Below are 23,799 nucleotides of genomic sequence, written 5' to 3'. Positions count from 1 at the left end.
TCTTAGAGTCTATATGAAGTCTGTCCAGGATCTTCTTGCTTTCACAGTCTCTGTTTTAACAGTCTGGTGTAATTCTGATTGCTCTGCCTTTATATGTTAATTTTTTTTTCTTACAGCTTTTAGGATTCGTTCTTTGTTTTGAACATTTGGCGGTGATTTGACTATTATGTGTCGGGAGGAGTTTCTTTTCTTGGTTCAATATATTTGGAGTTCTGTAGGCTTCTTGTATGTTTGTGGTCATCTGGTTCTTAAGGGTAGGGATGTTTTCTTCTATGACTTTATTGAAGATATTTACTGTGCCCTTTAGTTGGGAGTCTTCTCCCTCTTCTACATCTATTGTCCTTAGGTTTGGTCTTCTCATTGTGTCCTGGATCTCCTGGACATTTTGGGTTAGGAGCTTTTTGGTTTATGCATTTTCTCCTACTGCTGTGTCAATGTTTTCTATGTTGTCTTCTGCCCCTGAGATCCTCTCTTCCATCTCTTGTAGTCTGTTTGTGATGCTTGCATCTATGATTTCTGATTTTTTCTTAGGTTTTCTATCTCGAGGGTTGTCTTTTTGTGTTTTCTTTATTGTTTCTATTTCCATTTTCAATTCTTTCATCTGTTTGGTTGTGTTTTCCTTTAGTTCTTTGAGTGCTATCTCCATCATCACCATGAAGTATGATTTTAAAGCTAAATCTTGTTTTGCTGGAGTTTTGGGAAAACCACTACATGGTGTGGTGTGAGAACTGGGTTCTGATGTTGCCAGATTGTCTTGGTTTCCATTGCTTGGGTTCTTACACTTTCCTCTTACCATCTTCTTGTCAGTGACTGTAGTTGTCCTTTTTGTTTCTGACTGTTCCTTGTCTCTTTTGTGGGTCTGAAGGCTTGTGGACTCAGGAGGGAGATTGCTCCTGGGTGTTTGGCTCTTTGTGGGCTTGCAGTGAGTTCTGATAGCAGTGACTCAGTTCTGTCTTCGTAGGCTCAGGTGTGAGAGCTCTTGTGGGGCTGTTCTGGGAGCTCAGCAGTCTGCAGGCAGGTTCTGAGTCTTGATGGCAGTTACCCTACCCTCCTGCTGGCCAGGAAAAGACCTGATCCCAGAGTGCACCATGTTATCTGTACTCTGAAAGCTCCAGGCATTCCCTTCTGGGACAGCTGTTATGGTGTGTGGCAAGACCCCTGTGGGCTCAGGCAGAGGAGTGCTCACAAGGCTGTTGTGGGGGCTCAGCTGTCTGCAGGCCAGTCCTGAGTCCTGATTGAGTGTCTTTGTTGGAATGCATTTTTCTTGAGAGTCTGATGGAATACACTGCTGGTATTCACTCCTGTATTTACCTGGTTCTGTTTTATAACCATGTCACAGTTTAGTTTTAGCAAAGCCATTTATTTGTCCCAAATCCTCCACTTTCGGCCTTGCTGGTTACAAAAGATGGCCAGTTTGGGCCCCTTGTTTCCATTACTGGGATCTTTGCTAGGGTTACTGTAGTAGGTTTCAGAATTTCCATTACACTGGATTTCTACCCCTTCCTCAGTTCTAGTTGTTTCTCCTTTCAACCCCATCTGATCTCTCCTGTTCCAGAACCCACCTGCCCCTAGTTTACTTGTGAAATCTATTTCCTTGTCCCTGGGATGCAAACGTTTCCCTTTGAGTGTTCATTTTTATTAGCCTCTCTGGATCTGAGGACTGCAGCATAGTTTCCTTTTAATTTATAGCTGATATCCTCTTTTTTTTTTTCTTTTTAGTTCCATCCAGTTACCTGCAAGTTTTATGATGTCATTATTTTAACAGCTGTGTAATACTCCGTTTTGTAAATGTACCACATTTTCATTATTAATTCTTTATTAACATTATTAATGTTGAGGAACATCTGGATTGTTTTCAGTTTCTATCCATTATTAATAAAGCTGCTATGAAGTAAGTGATAATGTGTCCTTTGATAGTATGGAGTGTCTTTTGAGTATATGTTCAGGAGTGGTATAGCTGTGTCTTAAGGTATGTCAGTTTCGAGTTTCCTGAGAAACTGCCTTATAGACTTGCAATATGGTCGTACAAGTTTGTACTCTCACAAGCAGTGGAACAATTTCCCCCTTGATCCATACTGACTCCAGCATGAGGTGTCACTAGGGTTTTCTCTCTTAACCATTCTGACAGTTGTAAAATGGAATCTGAGAGTCTTTTTTACTTCCATTTCTCTGATGTTAAAGCATGTTGAGTATTTCTTTAAGTGTTTCTTGGCCATTTTATATTCCTCTGTTGAAAATTCTATTTAGATGTGTATTCCATTTTTTACTTGGATTATTTGGTTTGTTGATTTCCAGTTTCTTGAGTTCTTTATATATTTTAGAGTTTAGTCCTTGGTCAGATGTTCTTTTCCAATTTTGTATGCTGTGCTGTTATTTTGTCCTGTTGATAGTGTTTGTTGCTTTACAGAAGCTTTTCAGTTTCATGAGGTCTCATTTATTAATTGTGGATCTTTTCAGTTTCATGAGGTCTCATTTATTAATTAGTGCCTGCATTATTTGTGTTCTGTTCAGAAATTTGTCTCCTGTACCAATGTGTGCAAGGCGATTCCTCATTTTCTCTTTTATTGGGTTCAACGAATATGCTTTTATGTTGAGGTCTTTGTTGCACATGGTCTTGAGCTTTCTGCAGAATGGTATGTAGGGTCTATTTGCATTTCTTCATATATTAATAGCCACTTAGATTAGCACTATTTGTTGAAGATGCTTTCTTTTTTTGTTGTTGTTGTGTATTTATGACTTCTTTATCAAAATTTAGGTGTCCCTATGTGTGTGGATTTACATTTGGGTCTTCATATTAATTCCATTCATAAATCTGTTTGTCAGCCAATGCTATATATAGTTTACTATAGTTTATTACTATAATAGTTTGAGATTAGAGATCGTGATTCCTCCAGAAATGCTTTTATTTCCTAGTATTCTTTTACCTATCCTGGGACTTTTTTTCTATATGAAGTTGAGTATTATTTTTTCAAAAGGTCTATATTTGTGTTGGAATTTTGATGGAAACAATTTAATCTATAGATTTCCTTTGGTAGGGTGTATATTTTTACTGTGTTAATTCCAAAGATCTATAATATGGGAGATCGTTCCATCTTCTAATATCTTCTTCTATTTTCTTTTCCAAAAGACTGAAATTTTATTATATAGGTCTTTTACTTGTTTAGTTAGACTTACTCTAAGATATTTTATATTATTTATGGCTACTATGAAGGTTGTTTATATAATATGTTTCTCAGTTTTTCATTTGTATATAGGAGAGCTACTAATTATTATTATTTTCGAGTAAATCTTGTATTGAGCCACTTTGCTGAAGGAATTTCTGCCGTAGGAGTTCTCTGGAAGAATTTTGGGGGTAGCTTATGTATCTGTAACATCTTCTGCAAATTATAATACTGTGACTTCTCTTCCATTTTTGTATACACTTTATCTCCTTGAGTTGTCTTATTGCTTCAGTTAGAACTTTAAGTACTATACTGAATAGATACAGAGATAGAGGACAGCCTTTGTGTTCCTGATTTCAGTAGAATTGCTCAGGGTTTCCTTCCATTTAATTTGAAGTTGGCTATAGACTTTCTGTATACTGCCTCTGTTATGTTCAGGTATGTCCCTTGTATCCCTGATCTCGCCACGTCTTTTGTTAGGAAGGGGTGTTAGATTTTCAACATCTAATAAGATGATCATGTGTTTTTATTGTTGTCATTGTTTGTTGCTTGTTTTCTTTCTTTGTTTCTATAGTGGGTGACATTGGCAGAGTTTTACATGTTGAACCATCTGCACAGATGGCATGATGTCTGCTTGATCACAGTACATGTTTTTGATGTGTTCTTGGATTTGGTTTGTGAAAATTTTACTGTATATTATTGAATCAGGGTTTATGAAGGACATTGGTTTTTAATTCTTTTACCTTGTTGAATACTTTTTTTTGGTGTGTGTATCAATTTGACCATGGCATTATAGCATGAATTTGGTTCCTTCTGTTTTTATTTTGTGGAATGATTTGAGTAATATTGGTATTAGGTCTTTGAACGACTGGTGAAATTTTGTCCTGAAACTCTTTGACCCTGTGCTTTTCTGGGTTGAGGGACTTTTTTGTTGTTGTTGTTGTTGTTTTTTTTTTTTTTTTTTTTTTTTTTTTTAACATTTTTATTGGCTGTTCTCTGCATTTACTTCTAAGGGCTGCTAATCAATTGCCTTTAGATTTCCCAATTTTGTGGAGTACAGGTTTTTGCACAATGATCTAATTATTCATTGCATTTTCTTAGTGTTGTTATGTCTCTCATTTCTGATTTTCTGAATTTGGATATTCTCTCTGTCAATCTCGTTGATTTTCTCAAAGAACCAACTGTTTGTTCATTTATCCTTTGCATTTTTCTCTTTGATTCCATTTTATTGATTTTAGTCCCAAGTTTGGTCATTGCCTGCCAGGTACTCCTTCTTTTTATTCTAGAGTTTTTCGGTGAACTGATAAGTCACTATTATGTGATCTTCCTACGTTCTTAATGATGGTATATAGTGCTGTGAACTTGCCTCTTAGCACCACTTCTTTCTGTAACAGATGTTTCAGTATGTTGTCCATTTATTTTCATTGAATTCTAGAAAGTCTTTAATTCCTTTATTTATGCCTTGACACTGCATTTGTTCGGTAGGAAGTTGTTCAGTGGCCATGAGTTTGTAAGCTTTCTGTTGTTTCTGTTGTTGAAATGCAGCTCTAATCCATGGTAGTCTAGGACGATAGAAGTGGTTCTTTCTGTTTTGCTTAATTGTTTCAGAATTGCTTTGTGACCTAGTACTTAGTCAGTTTTTTGAGAATATTCTGTAAGTTGCGGAGAAGCTACATTCGTTTGTATTTGGGTGACATTTTTTGTGGATATATGTAAGGTCCATTAGATTCATAATGTCTTCCAACCCCCAAATTTTACTGGTTAATTTTTGTCTGGATTACATGTCCTTTCGTGAGTTGGATATTAAAGTCTCCACTATTAATATCTGAGGTTCAATGTGTGCTTTATGTTTTAGTAAGGTTTCTTTTAGTGTGTGTTTTCCTTCTTTAGGTTTTCCTACTGTGAGATTATTTATTGCATGTGTTTTAATGAGTGTAGTTAACCATTTGTGTGGAAATTTTCCTTCTATACTTTCTTTAGAACTGGATTTGTGGATAGATATTATTTAAATTTGGCTTTGCCATGGAATATGTTATTTTTTCCAGCTATAGTGGTTGAGAGTTTGCTGGGTACAGTAGTCTGGGCTGTAATATGTGGTCCCTTAAAAATGTGCAAGACATCTACACTGGCCCCTCTGGCTTTTAGAGTCTCCACTGAGAAGTTGGGTATAGTTCTAATAGGTCCACTTCTATATTTTACTTGATCTTTTCCCTTGCAGCATTTAATATACTTTTTTTGTTCTGTATGTTTAATGTTTTGATTATTATGTGGCACAGAACTTTTTTCCTGGTCCAATCTATTTGGTGTTCTGTAAACCCCATGCCTATGTTTATAGGCATGTCCTTTTTGAGGTCTTGAATATTTTCTTTTATTATTCTGTTAAATATATATTTCCAGCTTTTGATCTGGGATTCTTCTCTTTTCTTTATTCCTGTTATTTTTAGATTTGGTTTCTTCATAGTGTCCCAGATTTCCTGCATGTTTCTTATCAGAAACTTACTAGATTTAATTTTCTTTTTGATCAATGAATCTATTTTTTCTTTAGTATCCTCAATCCCTGAGAGTCTTTCTTCCATCTCCAGTAGTCTAGTGGTGATGTTTGTATCTGCAGTTCCTGTTCATTTACGTAGATTTTCAAGCATTCCTGTTGTGGTTTGATCTTTTGCTATGCGAATTTCTAGTTGCTCCCAGAGACTACACATGAGCAAAGTGATACTATGTGACCTTGTCACCCAAGTTATCCTTGATTGGTGAATAAATATGATGACAGCCAATATCTGGCCAGAAGAGATGTGGATAGGATTTAGGGTTCCTAGGCTTAGGGTTGGAGGTAAAAAAAGAGGTAAAGAGAGGAGAAGCCACCTTGGGGTAAGATTCTTAAAATAATGGCCATGTGCATTGGCTTGGCAAACTATATAATGAGATTGTTTGGTGGAAAATAGACATAATAGCATAGAATATAGATATCTGCACAGTTGTTATGCTAACTAATGCTGATGGAAATGTAAAGGTCGTGCATATCTTTTATCTGAAACTGAATGGTCAAAGGCAGGATAGAAACCCTGAATTGAGAGTAAATGTTTCTATACCACATTTTTGTAATTCCACTCCATTTTTGTTTTCTTTATTGCTTCTATTTCAATTTTCAGGTCTTGACAAGTTCCCTTCACCTGCTTGTTTCTTTGTTTTCTTGGTATTTTTAAAGACATTTATTGATTCCCTCCTGTTTTTTGTTTGTCTTTTCCTCGATTTCTTTAAGAACTTTCTTGTTTAAGAACATCTTTCATCTCAGTAATGTTGGTTTTGAGGTTATTTTATGCTCATTTTTGAGGTGGTATTTGTTGGGTGTGGTATTTTTTATTTTCTCTTTCCTGCTTGGTCTTCTGTTCCTTGTGGCCCGGATTTCTCACAACCCAGCTTGACCTTTGATTAACTAAGGAGTTTCTGACCAGGTTAGCGACTGGACTTTTAATAACTAGCTTGACCTGTTGAGGAACGAAGGTGGTGAAGTGGGAAGGGAGAGGTGTAATAGTAACTTTTATTCACCTAATGTAATTGTCAACTCTGAGACTTACTTCCTCTGTCTGCTACCCTAGTCTAGTCCTGGAAGCTCCTAGCATCTGTATAATCTAATATAGACCTAGATTGTTTTTAGCCTTTCACAATTACTACTGAATAAACTCAGCCCTTCCTACTTCTTTCTGATGTCTAGCTGTTCTGTGTCAAACTCCTCTCCAAGAAGCTGACTGACTCAATCTAGCTTCTATCTGTTTCTCCTGATTTATTCTGCTTGGCCACATACAAACTTTGGCAATATGTTTTAATTTTCTGTCTCCTGATTCTCTGTCTTGTCTTGTTTTAACTTGAGCCTAGCTTGTTCTATCTTGGTAAAACTGCCCTCTTCCCTTCTACATTGCTCTCTCTTAAGTCAATTCTATTTTGTTTTTCGTGAGAGTTGGACATATCCTATTCTGTCAAATCTTTCTCTTATTTGTCACTTTCTCTGCCATTCAAATAAGCATTACCTTCAAAGCATGGGTGATTCCTTCTAAAACCTAATTTTACCTTTATTGTTCTGAATTAAAAGTGTGTGCTAAGAGTGTAAGGATTAAAGGTGTGTGCTAAGGCAGAACCACCTTACAACTAGAAAAAAAGTTCCCAGTAAACAACACAGTCTTGGAGTTCACAGTGTGATGAAATAACCTGTAACAAGCATGCTTTGAAATACATTTTTCAGAGCCAAGTCTATAGAGTAGGACACTTTACCTGACAGTCAAGTCACTCACCTGTTCTTCTGACTGACATGGTCTGAACCTGCATGGTGTGATTGTGTGGAATTGTGGAAATGTGCTAGAATTGACAAAGGGGGCCTGGGAGGGACCTGTGAGGTGGGAGAGCAGAAATGGTCAGATATACCTTTAGGGACTAAGTCAAGAGAGTAAGACAATTAAACTGGTAGGCAGGTTGCTCAGCTGATTTTTTTCTTAAAGCCTCATGACTTTTATCTCTGAAGACACTGTTCATGCAATAGCTCAGCTAGAAACTGAACAGGGCATATCAACCATCTTATCTACCAGTACAATTGAGATGAGCCTATGGGTTTTTCTTTTTTACTTTTATGGGATGAGAAACAAGTGATAGTTATTAGGGCTGGGCAAAAGGACATAGAAAATATTTGGGTGAATATAGTTAATGTACGGGAACAGGAGTTAATGTATGGGAAAGGGGCACACCTAGTGTTGGCTTTCATTTCTTTGCTATTCTCACAAACATGAGTAATGGACTGTGGCATACCATAATAGCTCAAAGAAAAACAAAATTACTTTAGAGAGAAGCTATATTGCTCTGATACATCTTAATCTGGGAACATAGGAAAACAAAGTTTGTTCCTTCCTGTATGCTCTCATCCAATGGATCACTTAGGGTAGCCCACATGTGAGGTTTTCCCCACATCCCAGGCAAGTAATTCTCCAGTGTACCAGAGCCCAATGCCAGCTAATTTCATTGAATTCTGACACTAAACAGAAATCTCAGTTCCATAGACTGTTCTCCCTCTCTTCAGTTTTATTTTTCATTTTCTAGGGCAGCTCACAATACCTATCCCCATTTATTATGAAGGACATTTCAAAGACTATAGATGGATGGTTAGACAAAGAAGACACAAAAGGTGAGGTAGAGGAGATGGGCTGTGGCCTTTACACCCTGCTTATGTAAGCCCCTCTTTCTGACTTTTGACCACAGCAGAATATGAGGAAAAGAATTTTAAGCTCGGTGCTTTGAGGATTTATGGAGGTTCCATCACTTACATATAATTACTTAACACCATTGTTCATTGCTGTTCACTTGAGACTTCAGCCCCACTACTCTTCCTAGAGGACGGGGAGTAAGGACTGAAGTTCAGACCTATTCCTGTGTTGGTCATCTTGGTTCGCAGCAACCTTAGTAAAACTCAACCCTCAGTCTTTCATTTCAGTGGTCAACATCTTCATAGGAGACGAATCCATTCTTATTAGTCTGGGGATGCCAAGTGAGTTACACATCTGAGAACTAAACAAAGACATGCTTTTGTAATGGTACAGCATGGAGGTAGTTTATTCTCTTTAATTAGTTTATCCTTTTGGTCTTCCCCTTGTCTCGCTTCTATGTAAAGATCTTAAGTGTCCACATGATAAAATGTGTTTGTTCCTTTAGGGACAGTTGACTTTCAGTGATGTAGCTGTAGAGTTCTCACAGGAAGAATGGGACTGCCTAGACTGTGCACAAAGGGCCTTGCACAGGGATGTCATGTTGGAGAACTACAGCAACCTGGTCTCCCTGGGTGAGGATGGCTTTCTTTGTAGCTTTGCATTATCCTTTTGTGCCTTTGGGGAGCCATGTTACTTTTTCTACCTTTTTTCTTTCCTCTATCCCTTCTTTTTTTTCCTCCCTTTATGCACTGGGAATAAAAGCCACTTTTATAAAGGCAAGCATTCTACCACAGGGTTGTGTTCCATGCCCTTATGGTAGATATTTTTTGGGGGTGGTTATTTATTTATTTATTTATTTATTTATTTATTTATTTATTTATTATTTTCTTTGTGTTGTATAGTCTAGTATGGTAGATTTTTTGGGGGGGTATTTATTTATTTATTTATTTATTTATTTATTTATTTATTATTTTCTTTGCGTTGTATAGTCTAGTGGCCTTGAACTTACAGTCTGCTTGCTTCACACTGGTATTATAAGCATTTACCACCATGCATGAGTCATGGCACCAAGGCATGTGTTTAAAGTATCTAATTTCTTTTCTTTCATTCCCTGAGCTTTTGAGTCAGTAGTTCTTGTTAGATAACTAGTTATCTGTCCAGTAAGCTCCCAAAAAGAGGCATTCAGTGATGTTTGTGAAGTACTTTTTAGATTTATATGTAACTTGTTCTCACATTAGCACAGGATAAAATTTCTATGAAATCCTCAGTGCCTGATGTTACTGTCTCTTTATGAACAGGAGCCACACTTCCAAGTCTGAATTCTGTGTCTAAGTTGGAACAAAACAAAAGGTCCTGGACTATGGAGAGTGAGGTAGTCATAACCAGAAAATCAAATGGACAAGAATCCGCCATAGGGGCGAATGCAGGTAAGTGGTCAGAGGGCAGAGCAGTTTTGTCTGGTTTTAATCTGGTTTGTACATTTGAGGTAGTATCTTACTCTAATGTTCAGGCTGATCTGAAACTCACTGTGTAGCCCAGGGTGACCATAAAATCTGAGGAAGCCTTCTGCCTCAGTCTCCCAAGTGCTCGGAATAGATTCATAAGCTACCATATCCAGTGAGCTAAATGACCAGGCTTTTTTTTTTTTACCTAGCATCAGGTATTCCCCTCTGTGTTAGGAGAAAGAATTTGCATATCATATACCCGACATGGAATGAATAGCCAAAGCATGAAACCTGAAATAGCCAGTGTGAAAACAGCACACTTAAAAATGGGGATGGATTTATGTATGCATGTGCAATGAAACTGTGGTTAAGGCCAGGGCCTAGCTGAGCTAGAATTCCATCATCTTCCACTGTCCATTAGAACTGTGGGTATTATCATTACTATATTTATTCTTTTTTGAGCACTACAGGCCACAGCACTCAGCCTGCTAAGTAGATGAATTAGAGGTGTATAATGCCATGGTCAACTTAATAGACATTTGTAGAAATGTCAATTTTCACCCAAATGACATAGCACTTTCTTTTGTAAAAATTACTGCTTTGGAAAAGCTGAGATTTGGTCTGGATGTGAGGGAAAGGTGACTTTTATTTTGTGGGTTTTTTCTTTAGAATATAGATTAGGATTCATTAATGACACCTTTTTACAGATAAAAATAAGAGCTATTGTTTAATCAAGCAACTGAGCTTTTGAGTATAGATGCTAAAGCCTCAAGATGATCTTTTGTGTGGGATGTCTGTATTGTTCTTGTGACATGATTCACAAGTAGGCAAGTTATGGAATAGACCATGTGTTTATCACCAGCAGTTTCTTCTGTGTGTGTGTGTGTGTGTGTGTGTGTGTGTGTGTGTGTCTGTATGAATTTTACTTGTCCTGCAAAAGAACATTCTATTTGTTACAATGTCTGTCAGCCTGGAAGAGCTTTTATAAACAGAATAAGCCAGCAGGTAACTGTCACATTGGCTTTTCTTGGAAACCCACTTCAGTTCCATTTTGCTGTAGATAACAGGAATCCATTATTCTGGGATCATAGTCTTTATTGTATATATCTACATATTTTCCTTATCTATTTATTTGTTAACATACATAAAGGCAAATGCCATATGCATATCTCTCTACCCATATATATATGAGTTTTCACTTATATATAAAATTTAACTCAATTCACCTAGGAGCAGAGAACACAGAGATAGTCACCGGGAGTGGAGGGTATTAATAAGTGTCAGTGGGACCAAAGTCTCACCTAGACAGTAGGGATGGTGTATTTGAAATGGTGGGTTTTCCATTTGTTATCATTTTGTCACACACAGAAATATGTTTCCGTGTCATCATCTTGTTATACACATGCACATATGTAATGACTTTGTAACATATTCATTAACGTTTTATTGTTTAAATTCATGAGATCCAGCAGACATCTCATATGTGTGTACATTTGGGCCTTGATCATGTTTTTTTTTTTTTAACAACTTTATTTTACAAAACAAAGATAAATGTACAGATTTTAAGCATTTTTTGCATAAAATTATACAATACATTTTTGTCAGTACTTTTTTTTAGATTTTAAAATAATTTTTACATAAAACTGTATGAATATATTTTTTAGTCAGTACTTGATTTTTTTAAAGGTTTGATAGCATGCATTGAAAATTTAATAGTTACAATGAGCATAAAGTACATGTAAAACAAAATGTAACATGGAAATAGTCAAAGTTTTCTTGTTCTATAAAGATTTTTTTTGTTATGTTTTGTTTTGTTTTCTTTATTTCTTGGACTTCATACAGTCTGTGAGTTGTTTCTGGGGGAGTGCAAGCCTCTGGGGTTAGCATCCCACTATCAGTGACTGCATATTATGTCTATTCTTTTGTGTCTGGGTTATCTCACTCAGAATGATATTCTCTAGATGCAGCCATTTTCTTAAGAATTTGGTTAAGTCATTGTTTCCTGTGGCTGAGTAGTATTCCATTGTGTAAATGTACCACAATTTTTGTATCCATTCATCTTCTGAAGAACATCTGGGTTCTTTCCAGCTTCTAGCTATTATAAATAGAGCTGCTATGAACATTGTGGTACATATATCTTTGATGTGTACTAAGGTGTCTCTGGGGTATATGCCCAGAAGTGGAATAGCTGGGTTATCAGGTAGTATTATGTCCAATTTTCTGAGGTATCGCCAGACTGACTTCCAGAGTGGTTGTATTAGTTTGCAACACCACCAACAGTGGCGAAGGGTTCCTCTTTCTCCGCAACCTCACCAGCATCTGTTGTCATCTGAGTTTTGGATCTTGGCCAATCTGACTGGTGTGAGGTGGAATCTCAGGGTTGTTTTGATTTGCATTTCCCTGATGGCTAAAGATGTCGAGCACTTCCTCAGATATTTCTCAGCCATTCAATATTCCTCAACTGAGAACGTTTTGTTTAGCTCTGTACCCCATTTTTTAAATAGGGCTATTTGACTCTCTGGTGTCTAGTTTTCTGAGTTCTTTGTATACCTTAGATATTAGGCCTCTATCTGCTGTGGAGTTGGTAAAAATCTTTTCCCATTCTGTTGGTTGCCGTTTTGTTTTCTTGACAATGTCCTTAGACTTACAGAAACTTTGCAATCTCATTAAGTCCCATTTGTTAATCTTTGACCTTAGAGCTTGAGCCATTGGTGTTTTGTTCAGAAAATTTTCTCCTGTGCCTATATGTTCTAAAGTTTTCCCTACTTTCTCATCTAATAGTTTCAGTGTATCTGGTTTAATGTGGAGATCTTTGATCCACTTACACTTGAGCTTTGTACAAGGAGATAAGAACAGGTCTATTTTCATTCTTGTGCATGTTAAGTGCCAGTTGGACCAGCATCATTTGTTGAATAGGCTGTCCTTTTTCCATTGAATGTTTACGGCTCCTTTGTCAAAAATCAGGTGACCATATATGTGAGGGCTCATTTCTGGATCTTCTAATCTATTCCATTGATCCACATGCCTATTTTTGTACCAGTACCATGCAGTTTTCAGCACAATTGCCTTGTAATATAGCTTGAGGTCAGGGATAGTGATTCCCGCAGATGTTTTCTTGTTGTTGACCATGAATTTCGCTATTCTACGTCTTGTTGTTCCATATGAAATTGCACATTGATCTTTCCAATTCCATGAAGAACTGTGTTGGAATTTTGATGGGGATTGCTTGAATCTGTAGATTGCTTTTGGTAGGATGGCCATTTTTAAAATGTTGATCTTTCCAATCCATGAGCATGGGAGACTTTCCATTTTCTGAGATCCTCCTCAATTTCCTTCTTTAGAGGTTTGAAGTTCTTGTCGTACAGGTCCTTCACTTGCTTAGTTAGAGTCACACCAAGGTATTTCATAGTTTTTGTGACAATTGTGAAGGGTACCTTTTCCCTAATTTCTTTCTCCACATGTTTGTCCTTTGAGTATAGGAAGGCTACTGATTTGTTTGAGTTGATTTTGTATCCAGCCACTTTGCTGAACTTGTTTATCAGCTGTAGGAGTTCTCTGGTGGAGTTTTTGGGGTCACTTAGGTACACTATCATGTCATCGGCAAAGAGTGATGTTTTTATCTCTTCCTTTCCGATATATATCCCCTTGATCTCCTTTTGCTGTCTAATTGCTCCAGCCAGGACTTCCAGTACTATGTTGAATAGGTAGGGGGAGAGTGGGCAGCCTTGTCGAGTCCCTGATTTTAGTGGGATTGCTTCAAGTTTCCCACCGTTAAGTTTGATGTTGGCTGTTGGTTTGCTGTATATTGCTTTTATTATGTTTAAGTATGTACCTTGGATTCCTGTTCTTTCCAAGACTTTTAACATGAAGGGGTGTTGAATTTCGTCAAATGCTTTCTCAGCATCTAGTGATATGACCATGTGACTTTGTTCTTTGAGTTTGTTTATATGGTGGATTACGTTGATGGATTTTCTTATATTAAACCATCCCTGCATCCCAGGGATGAAGCCTACTTGGTCATGGTGAATGATCGTTTTAATGTGTTCTTGGATTCGGTTTGCAAGGATTTTGTTGAGTATTTTTTCGTCAATGTTCATAAGTGAGATTGTTCTGAAGTTCTCTTTCCTTGTAGGGTCTTTGTGTAGTTTAGGTACGAGGGTTATTGTAGCCTCAAAAAATGAGTTGGGTAGCATTCCATCTGATTCAATCTTCTGGAATAGTTTGGAGAGTATTGGTGTTATATCCGCAATAAATGTCTGATAAAATTCTGCACTGAAACCGTCTGAACCTGGGCTTTTTTTGGTTGGGAGACTTTTGATGACTTCTTCTATTTCTTTAGGTGTTATAGGGTTATTTAGATGGTTTACTTGGTCCTGGTTTAACTTTGGGATCTTGTATCTGTCTAGGAATTCGTCCATTTCCTCCAGATTTTCCAATTTTGTGGAGTGTAAGTTTTTGTAGTAGGATCTGATGATTTCTTGAATTTCCCCAGTTTCAGTTGTTATGTCTCCACTTTCCTTTCTTATTTTGTTATTTTGTATACTCTCTCTTTATCCTCTAGTTAGTCTGGCTAGGGGTTTATCAATCTTGTTGATTTTCTCAGAGAACCAGCTCTTGGTTTTGTTGATTTTTTTCAATTATTTTTTTTGTTTCTATTTCGTCTATTTATGCCATAATTTTTATTATTTCTTGCCATTTATTCTTCTTGGGTATATCTGGTTCCTTTTGTTCTAGGGCTTTTAGCTGTGCTGTCAGGTTCCTGATGTAAGCTCTCTCCAGTTTCTTTTTGGAAGCATTTAGGGCTATGAGTTTTCCTCTCAGTACTGCTTTCATTGCATCCCATAGGTTTGGGTATGTTGTGTTTTCTTTGAATTTTAAAAAGTCCTTAATTTCTTTCTTTATTTCTTCTTTGACCCTGCTATCTTTAACAGAGTGTTGTTTAGTTTCCATGTGTACGTAGGCTTTTTGTTTTCTTTGTTGTTGTTAAAGACCAGCCGTAGACCATGGTGATCTGAGAGGATGCATGGGAGTATTTCAATTCTCTTATATCGATTGAGGCTTGTTCTGTGTCTAATTATGTGGTCAACTTTTGAGAAGGTGCCATGGGGTGCTGACAAGAAGTTGTATTTTTTTACTTTAGGATGATATGTTTTGTATATATCTATTAATTCTAGTTGGTTCAAAGTCTCTGCTAGTTTTGCAGTGTCCTTGTTCAGTTTCTGTTTCCATGATCTGTCCATTGGTGAGAGTGGGGTATTAAAGTCTCCCACTATTATTGTGTGGGGTGAAATGTATTTTTTGAGCTTTAGTAGGGTTTGTTTTATGAGTGTTGGTGCTTTTTTATTTGGAACATATATCTTAAGAATTGAGAGTTCCTCCTGACAGATTTCCCTGGTAATGAGTAAAAAGTGTCCTTCCTTATCTTTTTTTGATAACTTTTGGTTGGAAATTTACTTTATTCGATATTAGAATAGCCACTCCAGCTTGCTTCTTGGGGCTGTTTGCTTGGAAGTTTTTTTCCCACCCTTTTACTCTGAGATAGTGTCTGTCTTTGTCTCTGAGATGAGTTTCCTGTATGCAGCAAAGGGCTGGAATTTGTTTATGTATCCAGTCTGATAGCCTATGTCTCTTTATTGGGGAGTTGAGTCTATTTATGTTAATAGATATCAAGGAATAGTTGTTTCTGTTTCCTGCCATTATTGCTTTTGTGGGTTGAGCTGTGTCTGTGTCTTTTTCTTCTTTTAGGTTTTTTGTTTAGGAGTTTTCTTGTTTTTACTAGGCTGTATTTCCCCTCATTGTATTGGGTTTTCCACCTATAATTCGTTGTAGTGCTGGGTTTGTGGTCAGATATTGTGTAAATTTTGATTTGTCTTGAAATATCTTCATTTCTCCATCTATGGTGATTGATAGTTTTGCTGGGTATAGCAGCTTGGGCTGGCACTTGTGCTCTCTTAGGGTCTGCATGGTGTCTGTCCAGGCTCTTCTAGTTTTCATAGTCTCTGTTGAGAAATCGGGTGTGAGTCTGATTGGCCTGCCTTTATATGTTACCTGACCTTTTTCCCTTACTGCTTTTAGTATTCTTTCTTTGCTTTGTGCACTTGGTGTTTTGACTATTATGTGTCGGGAGGTATTTCTTTTCTGGTTCACTCTATTTGGAGTTCTGAAGGCTTCTTTTATGCTCGTGGTCATCTCATTCTTGAGGGTAGGGAAGTTTTCTTCTATGATTTTGTTGAAGATATTTACTGTGCCTCTTAGTTGATACTCTTCTCCCTCTTCTATTCCTATTATCCTTAGGTTAGGTCTTCTCATTGTGTCCTAGATTTCCTGGACATTTTGGGTTAGGTGCTTTTTGTTTTTTGCATCTTCTCTGGCTGTTTTGTCTATGTTTACAACGTTGTCTTCTGCCCCCAAGATTCTTCTTCCATCTCTTGTAATCTATTGGGAATGCTTGCTTCTGCAACTCCTGATTTCTTTTTTTTGGTGTTCTACCTCTAGGGTTATCTCTTTTAATGTTTTCTTTATTGTGTCAATTTCTGTTTTAATTCCCTCTTCCATTTCTTCATCTCTTTGATTCTGTTTTCCTCTAGTTCTTTGAGTATTTTTCTTGTTTCCTCTTTAAAAGCTTCTGAATCTTTTTGCTTTTCCTCCTGTACTTGTTTAAGTATCTCTATCAGCATCTTGAGGTATGATTTTAGGTCTGTGTCTTCTTTTTCTGGAGTGTTTGGCATTCCGATGTTTGCTGTTATGGGAGAGCTGGGTTCTGGTGTTGCCAGGCTGTCTTGGTTTCCTTGGGATATACTCTTTCGCTTTCTTCTTGCCATTTTGTTGTCAGTGATATGTTCTCGCCTTTTCCTTGTATCTGGTCTGTGTCCCTGGATCTCCACTGGTTCAGGTGGCAGATGGGCCCTGCCCTGTTCTATGCCTCAGAGTTGCCGGGTGGGAATAGAGGTTCCAAAGTTTTGTTCCTGGTCCCTGGATCAGGCAGGTCGGAGGGTGCGCTTCGCATGCACACTCCGCAGAGATCTCCCTGCTCACTGGCCGCCCAGATCTCCCACTCACCAGTTTCTCAACCCCTAGGGGCTGGCGGTCCTGATTTCTTTTTTTATAATGTCCTCCTATCCTCCTTCCCTTCCCTGATAGAACTTTTTGTACTTCATAAATCTTTGTTCAAATTTTAAAAAATTTTCCACATGTAGAACAAAATATGCTGTATTTTCCTTTCTGTTTGATTTATTTGCTTAACACAATGTCCTATAGTTCTGTCAGTTTCTCTAACTAATGACAGGGTCCCATATATTCTTTGTGACTGAATAACACCTTAGTATGTATGTACATGCATAATTTTCTTGATGTTTCTTCACTTTTTGTGTGCTTGGATTTTTGTTGTTGTCATTTTGTGTGTGTGTGTGTGTGTGTGTTTCACTTTTCATAACAGTACATCTCAGTGCAGCAACAGCTGTCCTGGAAGTCATTCTGTAGATCAGGCTGCTCTCAGACTGAGAGATTCACCTGGTGCTGCCTCTGAGTGTGAGGACTAAAGGTGTGCCAGCACAGACCATCTCATTAGTTTCTTTACCCATTTCTGGCATACATGAGGTTGATTTCACATCTAGGTTTTTGTAAGCCTTACTGTCATAATTATGCATTCATATACTCATAATAGTGACTTCATTTCGTACATACACAAACACAGTAGTGGAATGGCTAGACGTTCTATTTCTATTTTTTGCTGTTTTCATACAAAACCCTGTTTTTATTCCTAATAAGAACGTGTTTATCATTTTACAGTATACAGAATTTTATTTTCAATCTATCTTATCTTTAAATTATGTTTATATATGTTTGAATACATATGAGGGCAGGTATACTCAGAGTCAAGATAAAAGTTCTAGATCCCGTGGTTGGTGGATAGATGATTCTGAGTTGTCCAGTGTGGGTGCTGGGAACAGAATTCAGCTGCTCGGCAAGAGTTGTACATGTTCTTAATGACTCAGACATCTCTCTAGCTCCTACATGTAGCAATTTATTGACATCTGTATTAATTATTTGCCTTGTTGCTCTATGATGGGATTCTAGAGTTTTGTAATATTTCTTAGGACCTATAAGTGCTTGTTTTCTGTGTGTGCTGTGCAGTGTAACAGACTTGCACTGCTTGCCCATATTGAACATGCCCTTCATGAGTCAGTCTAAGTAAGTTTTTAAGAGGTTCTTGTATTGTTCTTGTGAATTTTTCTTCTTTTTTGCTATTGTTTTGTATCTCAAATTGCTATTTACTTAACTGGTTATATAAAGTAACTATTGTTAAATTTTATTATCATATGTTATGGTATTTTATGTGCATTTATACAGAATATACTGCTAATATCATTTTTTCTTTCACTTGTGATACAAGCATATAATATATGTTTATGATGTGATGGTAATATTGTATTTTCTGGGTTTATGTAACTTTATTCAATGTGAATAATTTGTTCATAAGTTATTTGAAATGAATCCTCTCTCCTAGTGATTAAAATATATAGAATTACATGTACTTAATTACAAAGTCATTGTTTTATGATAATTAAATTGGCTTTTACGTTTCTAAAAGTTGATAAATGAACTCAGTAAATTTTATTTTTGCTGTAAATGTTTTCAATGTAGAATGTCTTGTCTATACTTAATCAGAAAACTGTTATATCCCCTAGTTAAGTCTCCTGAATATATAGTTAAAGATTTCCAACCAAAAAGCAGAGAAATAGTCCAGACAGTGATATCAGAAAGATGTAAAAGTAATGACATTGAAGATTTTTCCTTCAGAGAAATACAGCAGAGCATTTAGAATTTTGAGTTTCAGTGGAAAAAGCATGGAAGGCAGGATAAATCCTCCTGTAGAAGAGATCAAGAGAGTGGGGAGGAGACAGGAATAAACCTGAGGAAAAACTCACTTCTGTTACCTTTTACTTCACATCAACCTGAGCTGCATCCATTTCTGTTTGCAGGAAACATTGATGGCGATGAAGGCAAGTCCATCGGCAATGGCTCTTCCATTCTGTCATCTGACAGGATTCCTCCTAGTGGTGACAAGGTTCCTGTTGTTCATGCATATGATGTTTATTCTTCACAACTTATGAAAGCACAGAAAGCTCCGTTTAAGGGAAAAACTTATAAATGTAACGAGTGTGACAAGGTTTTCAGCTACACTTCTTCTCTAGCATATCATCGGCAAATTCATACTGGAGAGAAACTTTACAAATGTGTTGAGTGTGGTAAAGCTTTTTTTCGACGTTCTTATCTTTTGGTACATGAGAGGCATCATACTGGAGCAAAACCTTACAAATGTAATGAATGTGGCAAGGTCTTCAGTCAGAATTCACACCTTAAAAGTCATCGAAGAATTCATACTGGTGAGAAGCCATACAAATGTAATGATTGTGGCAAAGCCTTTACTGTTCGTTCAAACCTAACTCACCATCAGGTAATTCATACTGGAGATAAACCTTATAAATGTAATGAGTGTGGCAAGGTCTTCAGTCAAACCTCAAGCCTCACAATTCATCGTAGAACTCACACTGGAGAGAAACCTTACAGGTGCAATGAGTGTGGGAAAGTATTCAGTTCACATTCAAATCTAAATACCCATCAGGCAATCCACACTGGAGAAAAACCCTATAAATGTTCGGAGTGTGGCAAGGTCTTTACTCAGAATTCACACCTTGCAAATCATTGGAGAATACACACTGGAGAGAAGCCTTACAAGTGTAATGAGTGTGGCAAAGCCTTCAGTGTGTATTCCAGCCTCACTACCCATCAGGCCATCCATACAGGAGAAAAACCTTACAAGTGTGATGAATGTGGCAAGGTCTTCACGCAAAATTCACATCTTGCAAGTCATCGTGGGGTTCACAGTGGGGAGAAGCCTTACAAGTGTGAAGAATGTGGCAAATTCTTCAGTCAAACTTCAAATCTTGCAAGACATTGGAGGGTTCATACTGGAGAGAAGCCTTACAAATGCAATGAATGTGGCAAAGCGTTTAGTGTGCGCTCTAGCCTGACTTCCCATCAAGTAATCCACACTGGAGAAAAACCTTACAAATGTACTGAGTGTGGCAAGGTCTTTAGTCAAACATCAAGCCTTTCAATCCATCAGAGAATTCACACTGGAGAGAAACCTTACCGATGCAGTGAGTGTGGGAAAGCCTTTAATTCACATTCTAACCTAAACACCCACCAAATAATCCATACTGGACAAAAACCCTATAAATGTCTGGAATGTGGCAAGGTCTTTACACAAAATTCACATCTTGCAAATCATCACAGGACCCACACAGGAGAGAAACCCTACAAATGTAATCAGTGTGGCAAAGCCTTCAGTGTGTATTCAAGTCTGACTACTCATCAGGCCATCCATACTGGAGAAAAACCTTACAAGTGTAATGAATGTGGTAAGGTTTTCACTCAAAATTCACACCTAGCAAGTCACCAGAGGACTCATACTGGAGAAAAACCTTACAAATGTAGTAAGTGTGGTAAAGCTTTTAGTGTGCGTTCCAGCTTGACTACCCATCAGGCCATCCACACTGGAGAAAAACCTTACACATGTATTGAGTGTGGCAAACTCTTTAGTCAAAGTTCCAACCTTGCAAGTCATCAAAAACTTCATGTTGGATAGAAGCATATGGGAATACAGCAATGTCTTCAGGTATAATTCACTTCTTGTACAATATCCAGGAATACAATCCTAAGAAAATATTAGTATTGTGTTGATGATAAACAACCACATGAGTTCAAGTATGTCACTGGATGTACAGGTATGCATGTACAACCACACCCTTTTTAGAGTGTTGTGGGAGCACTGTTTGCCTGGGATATATAGGAAGAACATAACTTAAAATAAAAAATAAATCAAGCTTTTATAGACATATATCATATTAAGAATACATTTCAGACATGTAGAGATGGTTCCCACCTCTATAAACACCAAAATGCACATTGTTGATGAAATCATGCAGTTTGCGCTTACTGAGCATGTTACTGATTATTACAGCGGAGGGTGAATGGAGGGAATTACTCAGCCTCGTTTTTATGTCTAATCTTTGATATAATATTCCACAGAATAATTGCTAATTACTGAACAAAGTCAAACATTGCTAAAAAAGAGATATATTTGAAAGGAGGAAGACATTTGATACTTCACTTTAGTATTCATGAACTCATTTATTTATAGTTCCTTGCAAACTCTGCTCTGCCATTTATGATTATCTACAACCTGTTGATGATACAGTACCTGCCTCGGGGGCTTTTTATTGCAGCCTCTGGGAAAAACATGGTAAAAAGTCGCATTAGTAGGAAAGAATCATGTCTGTCTGGTTTCTGAGAATGACTCCACTCCACATTTTGAATTAAGTATTGTCTAAGTTATTTTCCTAATATGTGTTTAGGGTAAGGGCTAGGGTAGAAACCTAGAGGCAGGGACTTAGAATGACAATGGAGAAATAATACCTGCTGGCTTGCTTTTCTTGGCTTAGCTTTCTTTATACAACCCAGGACCACCTACCAAGGGGTGGCACTGCCCAAAGTTGTCTAGGCCCTCGCTGTACGTCATTAAAAAAGAAAATACTTGATGGAAATGCCCAGAACCCAGCCCAATGGATGTAATTTCTTAAGAGTCTCTCTTCTCAGGGAACTCTAGTTTGTGGCAAGTTTAAAAGATCTAACCAGATCATTTATCATCTGAAAGTGACAGGATATTGTAAAATTATAGCATAAGCTTATCAAGTTTATTGTGGGGGTATTCTGTGGGGCAAACACAATTAAGTTGGAAAGAAATGACCTACCATCTGATCATGAGATACAAAAACTGCCACAAAATTAAAATAGTTAACTTTTTATGAAATAAACTGCCAGATAAACTGCAGAAGACGTAGTAAAACGTATTTTGAATGACAACAGGTTTCAAGTAGAAAATAATATTTTTTTAAATTTTAAAATTAAAGTGAGAAACATTATGAGAATGGAAAATTTAATCCAGAAAAGTTTAGGTCTGTGTGTACAGCTAGGGATGAAGTGTGTCACACATGTCAGCCCTAAGTTCATGGTCAGCAGCACCAAAATTAAACACTACACAGAAGGTTTCTTAAGAGTGGCATCATCTAACTACTGTTGTTAAGTTTCACCACTGTCTTGTTCAAATTATATCATTCATCGAACTTTAACCTAATGAAATTAAATATTTTATTTTCCAATGAATGTCTCTGTATTTTTTGTTTGTATACTTTTTTGTATCAGTGCAGTGCCTACGGATTGTGAATGAGAAAATGGAGTAAGTTTCTTCCGAGAGTTTTCTGCTTTTTGGATGATTCCAAGGACCATATAATCATTTCTCCATGCCCTTGGATACTTTTATAGGTATAGTGGTCATCAAAAAAGACACACGGACAGACTGTCAAATAAAGGTGCCATGGCTTCTGTATCAGACATACTGGCATAGCTGCGACGTCTCTTCATAGCTGTGCAGTGCTTCAGACACTCCACTGATAGGAATGAGCTGCACAGTGCACACGCTTATTGACTTTCATTGAAAAAAAGAAGCTTGAAGCACTGCTTAGTAAACATTAACGTCAAATATATGATGGGACACGAATAGAAATAAATAATTATTTCTAACAGTAAGTGATTTTTTTTTTGTTCATTTGTTCTTTGTTTGGGTGATTTTGTATTTATGTTATGATATTTTACCACAACAAAAAGCACGTTAGGAGAAAAGGATTTTACAGTTTCAGAGCAGCTACAGTCCTTCATGACAGGGAAAGGCATGGCAGTTAGCAAGCATCACATTGCATGAGCAGGAAGCAGAACATAAGGCAAAGCCTAGCCCTTACTAATCTATTTCCTCCACCGGGGTTCCACAACTTTTACAAATAAAAAATATGAAGCCTGTGGGACACATTTCTCATTCAGCCGCTCATTGATCTCCCTTGATATTTCATATATTTTTTTAACCCAAACCAATGAAAACTGGAAAACACCGTTAAGTTCTAGTTACCTTTTCTCCTTCAACCAATTACAGCACCTTCTGTACAGGGAAACGGGCAGAATAACCCTAAGATTTCCCCTTTCACAAGTTGGGGTTTTGCCCTTAGCTGATCTTAGTGTTCTTTTGCAGAGTCAGAGATTTCTCTTTACAATGCTAAGCGTTTAACACTACTTTTTCAATTCTTGTCTTGACTGCAGTCTTTTCCAGTGCTAATTTGCTCAACAAACTACTTAATTTCTTTGTGCCACATGCTGTGGTTTTTCATTACAGATTCAAAATTAATTAGTACTAACAATGTAATTTTGAAAACTTTCACAAAGGAATCAGTCCATTTCTTTTTAATACAGTGTCAAGACACTCTTGAAAGAGGGAAGAATCCAGCCATCATCTTTGCCAATATGTCACATAATGGCCTCTAGCGTAGTTGATAATAGAGCCCATGCTTTCTTCTGAAATCTCATCCCTCTCAGCATGGCTTTCATCTGTGCACACACTAGAGGTTCCACTAAGTTCTACATACAGCATTCAATGATTTCCCCAGTGAAATGTTCCAAATCTTGGGACATTTTTAACACAATACATAGGCCTGTAAACTACATGGTTTGCTTTACCAAAGAAACAACTATGATGATTTGAATGCTAATGGCCTCCTTAGGCTCATAGACTTGATTACTTGGTCAGGAAGTGGCACTATTTGAAAAGATTAGGAATTGCCTTTTAGAGGAAGTGTGTCTTTAGGCCTAAGCTCAGGCCAGGTCTCATGACTCTCTTTATTCCTGCTGCCTGCACTCCAGGTGTAAATAAAGTTATTCTCCAGCTCCATGTGCCCCTACATGTTACCATGCTTTCCCACCATGATAATAATGGACCGAACCACTGAACTTGTAAGAAAACATCACTTAAACACTTTCCCCTTTAAGATTAGAAATTATCATGATATCTGTTCATATCAATGGAACATGGACTAAGTCAGAAGTTGGTACCAGGATTAG

General features: G+C 37.3%; 1 protein-coding gene across 2 annotated transcripts in view; it reads left to right on the top strand.

The window, feature by feature from the left end:
* LOC308414096 (uncharacterized protein) overlaps positions 1-22,228 on the top strand; it is a 36,504-nt gene extending 14,276 nt beyond the window's left edge. Inside the window, exons 3-5 of one of the 2 annotated variants that reach the window (XM_080909274.1) lie at positions 8,853-8,979; positions 9,646-9,774; positions 18,774-22,228. In XM_080909274.1, coding sequence (XP_080765400.1) covers positions 8,853-8,979; positions 9,646-9,774; positions 18,774-20,443 — 1,926 coding nt within the window. In that variant the 3' untranslated portion in view covers positions 20,444-22,228. The remainder of the gene's footprint in view (positions 1-8,852; positions 8,980-9,645; positions 9,775-18,773) is intronic. The other variant, XM_080909275.1, reaches the window with a different exon arrangement.
* Positions 22,229-23,799: the final 1,571 nt, after the last annotated feature.

Source organism: Micromys minutus (assembly GCF_963924665.1).
Source record: "Micromys minutus genome assembly, chromosome: 32".
Lineage (NCBI taxonomy): Eukaryota > Metazoa > Chordata > Mammalia > Rodentia > Muridae > Micromys > Micromys minutus.
This window is presented reverse-complemented; position numbering and strand designations above follow the sequence as displayed.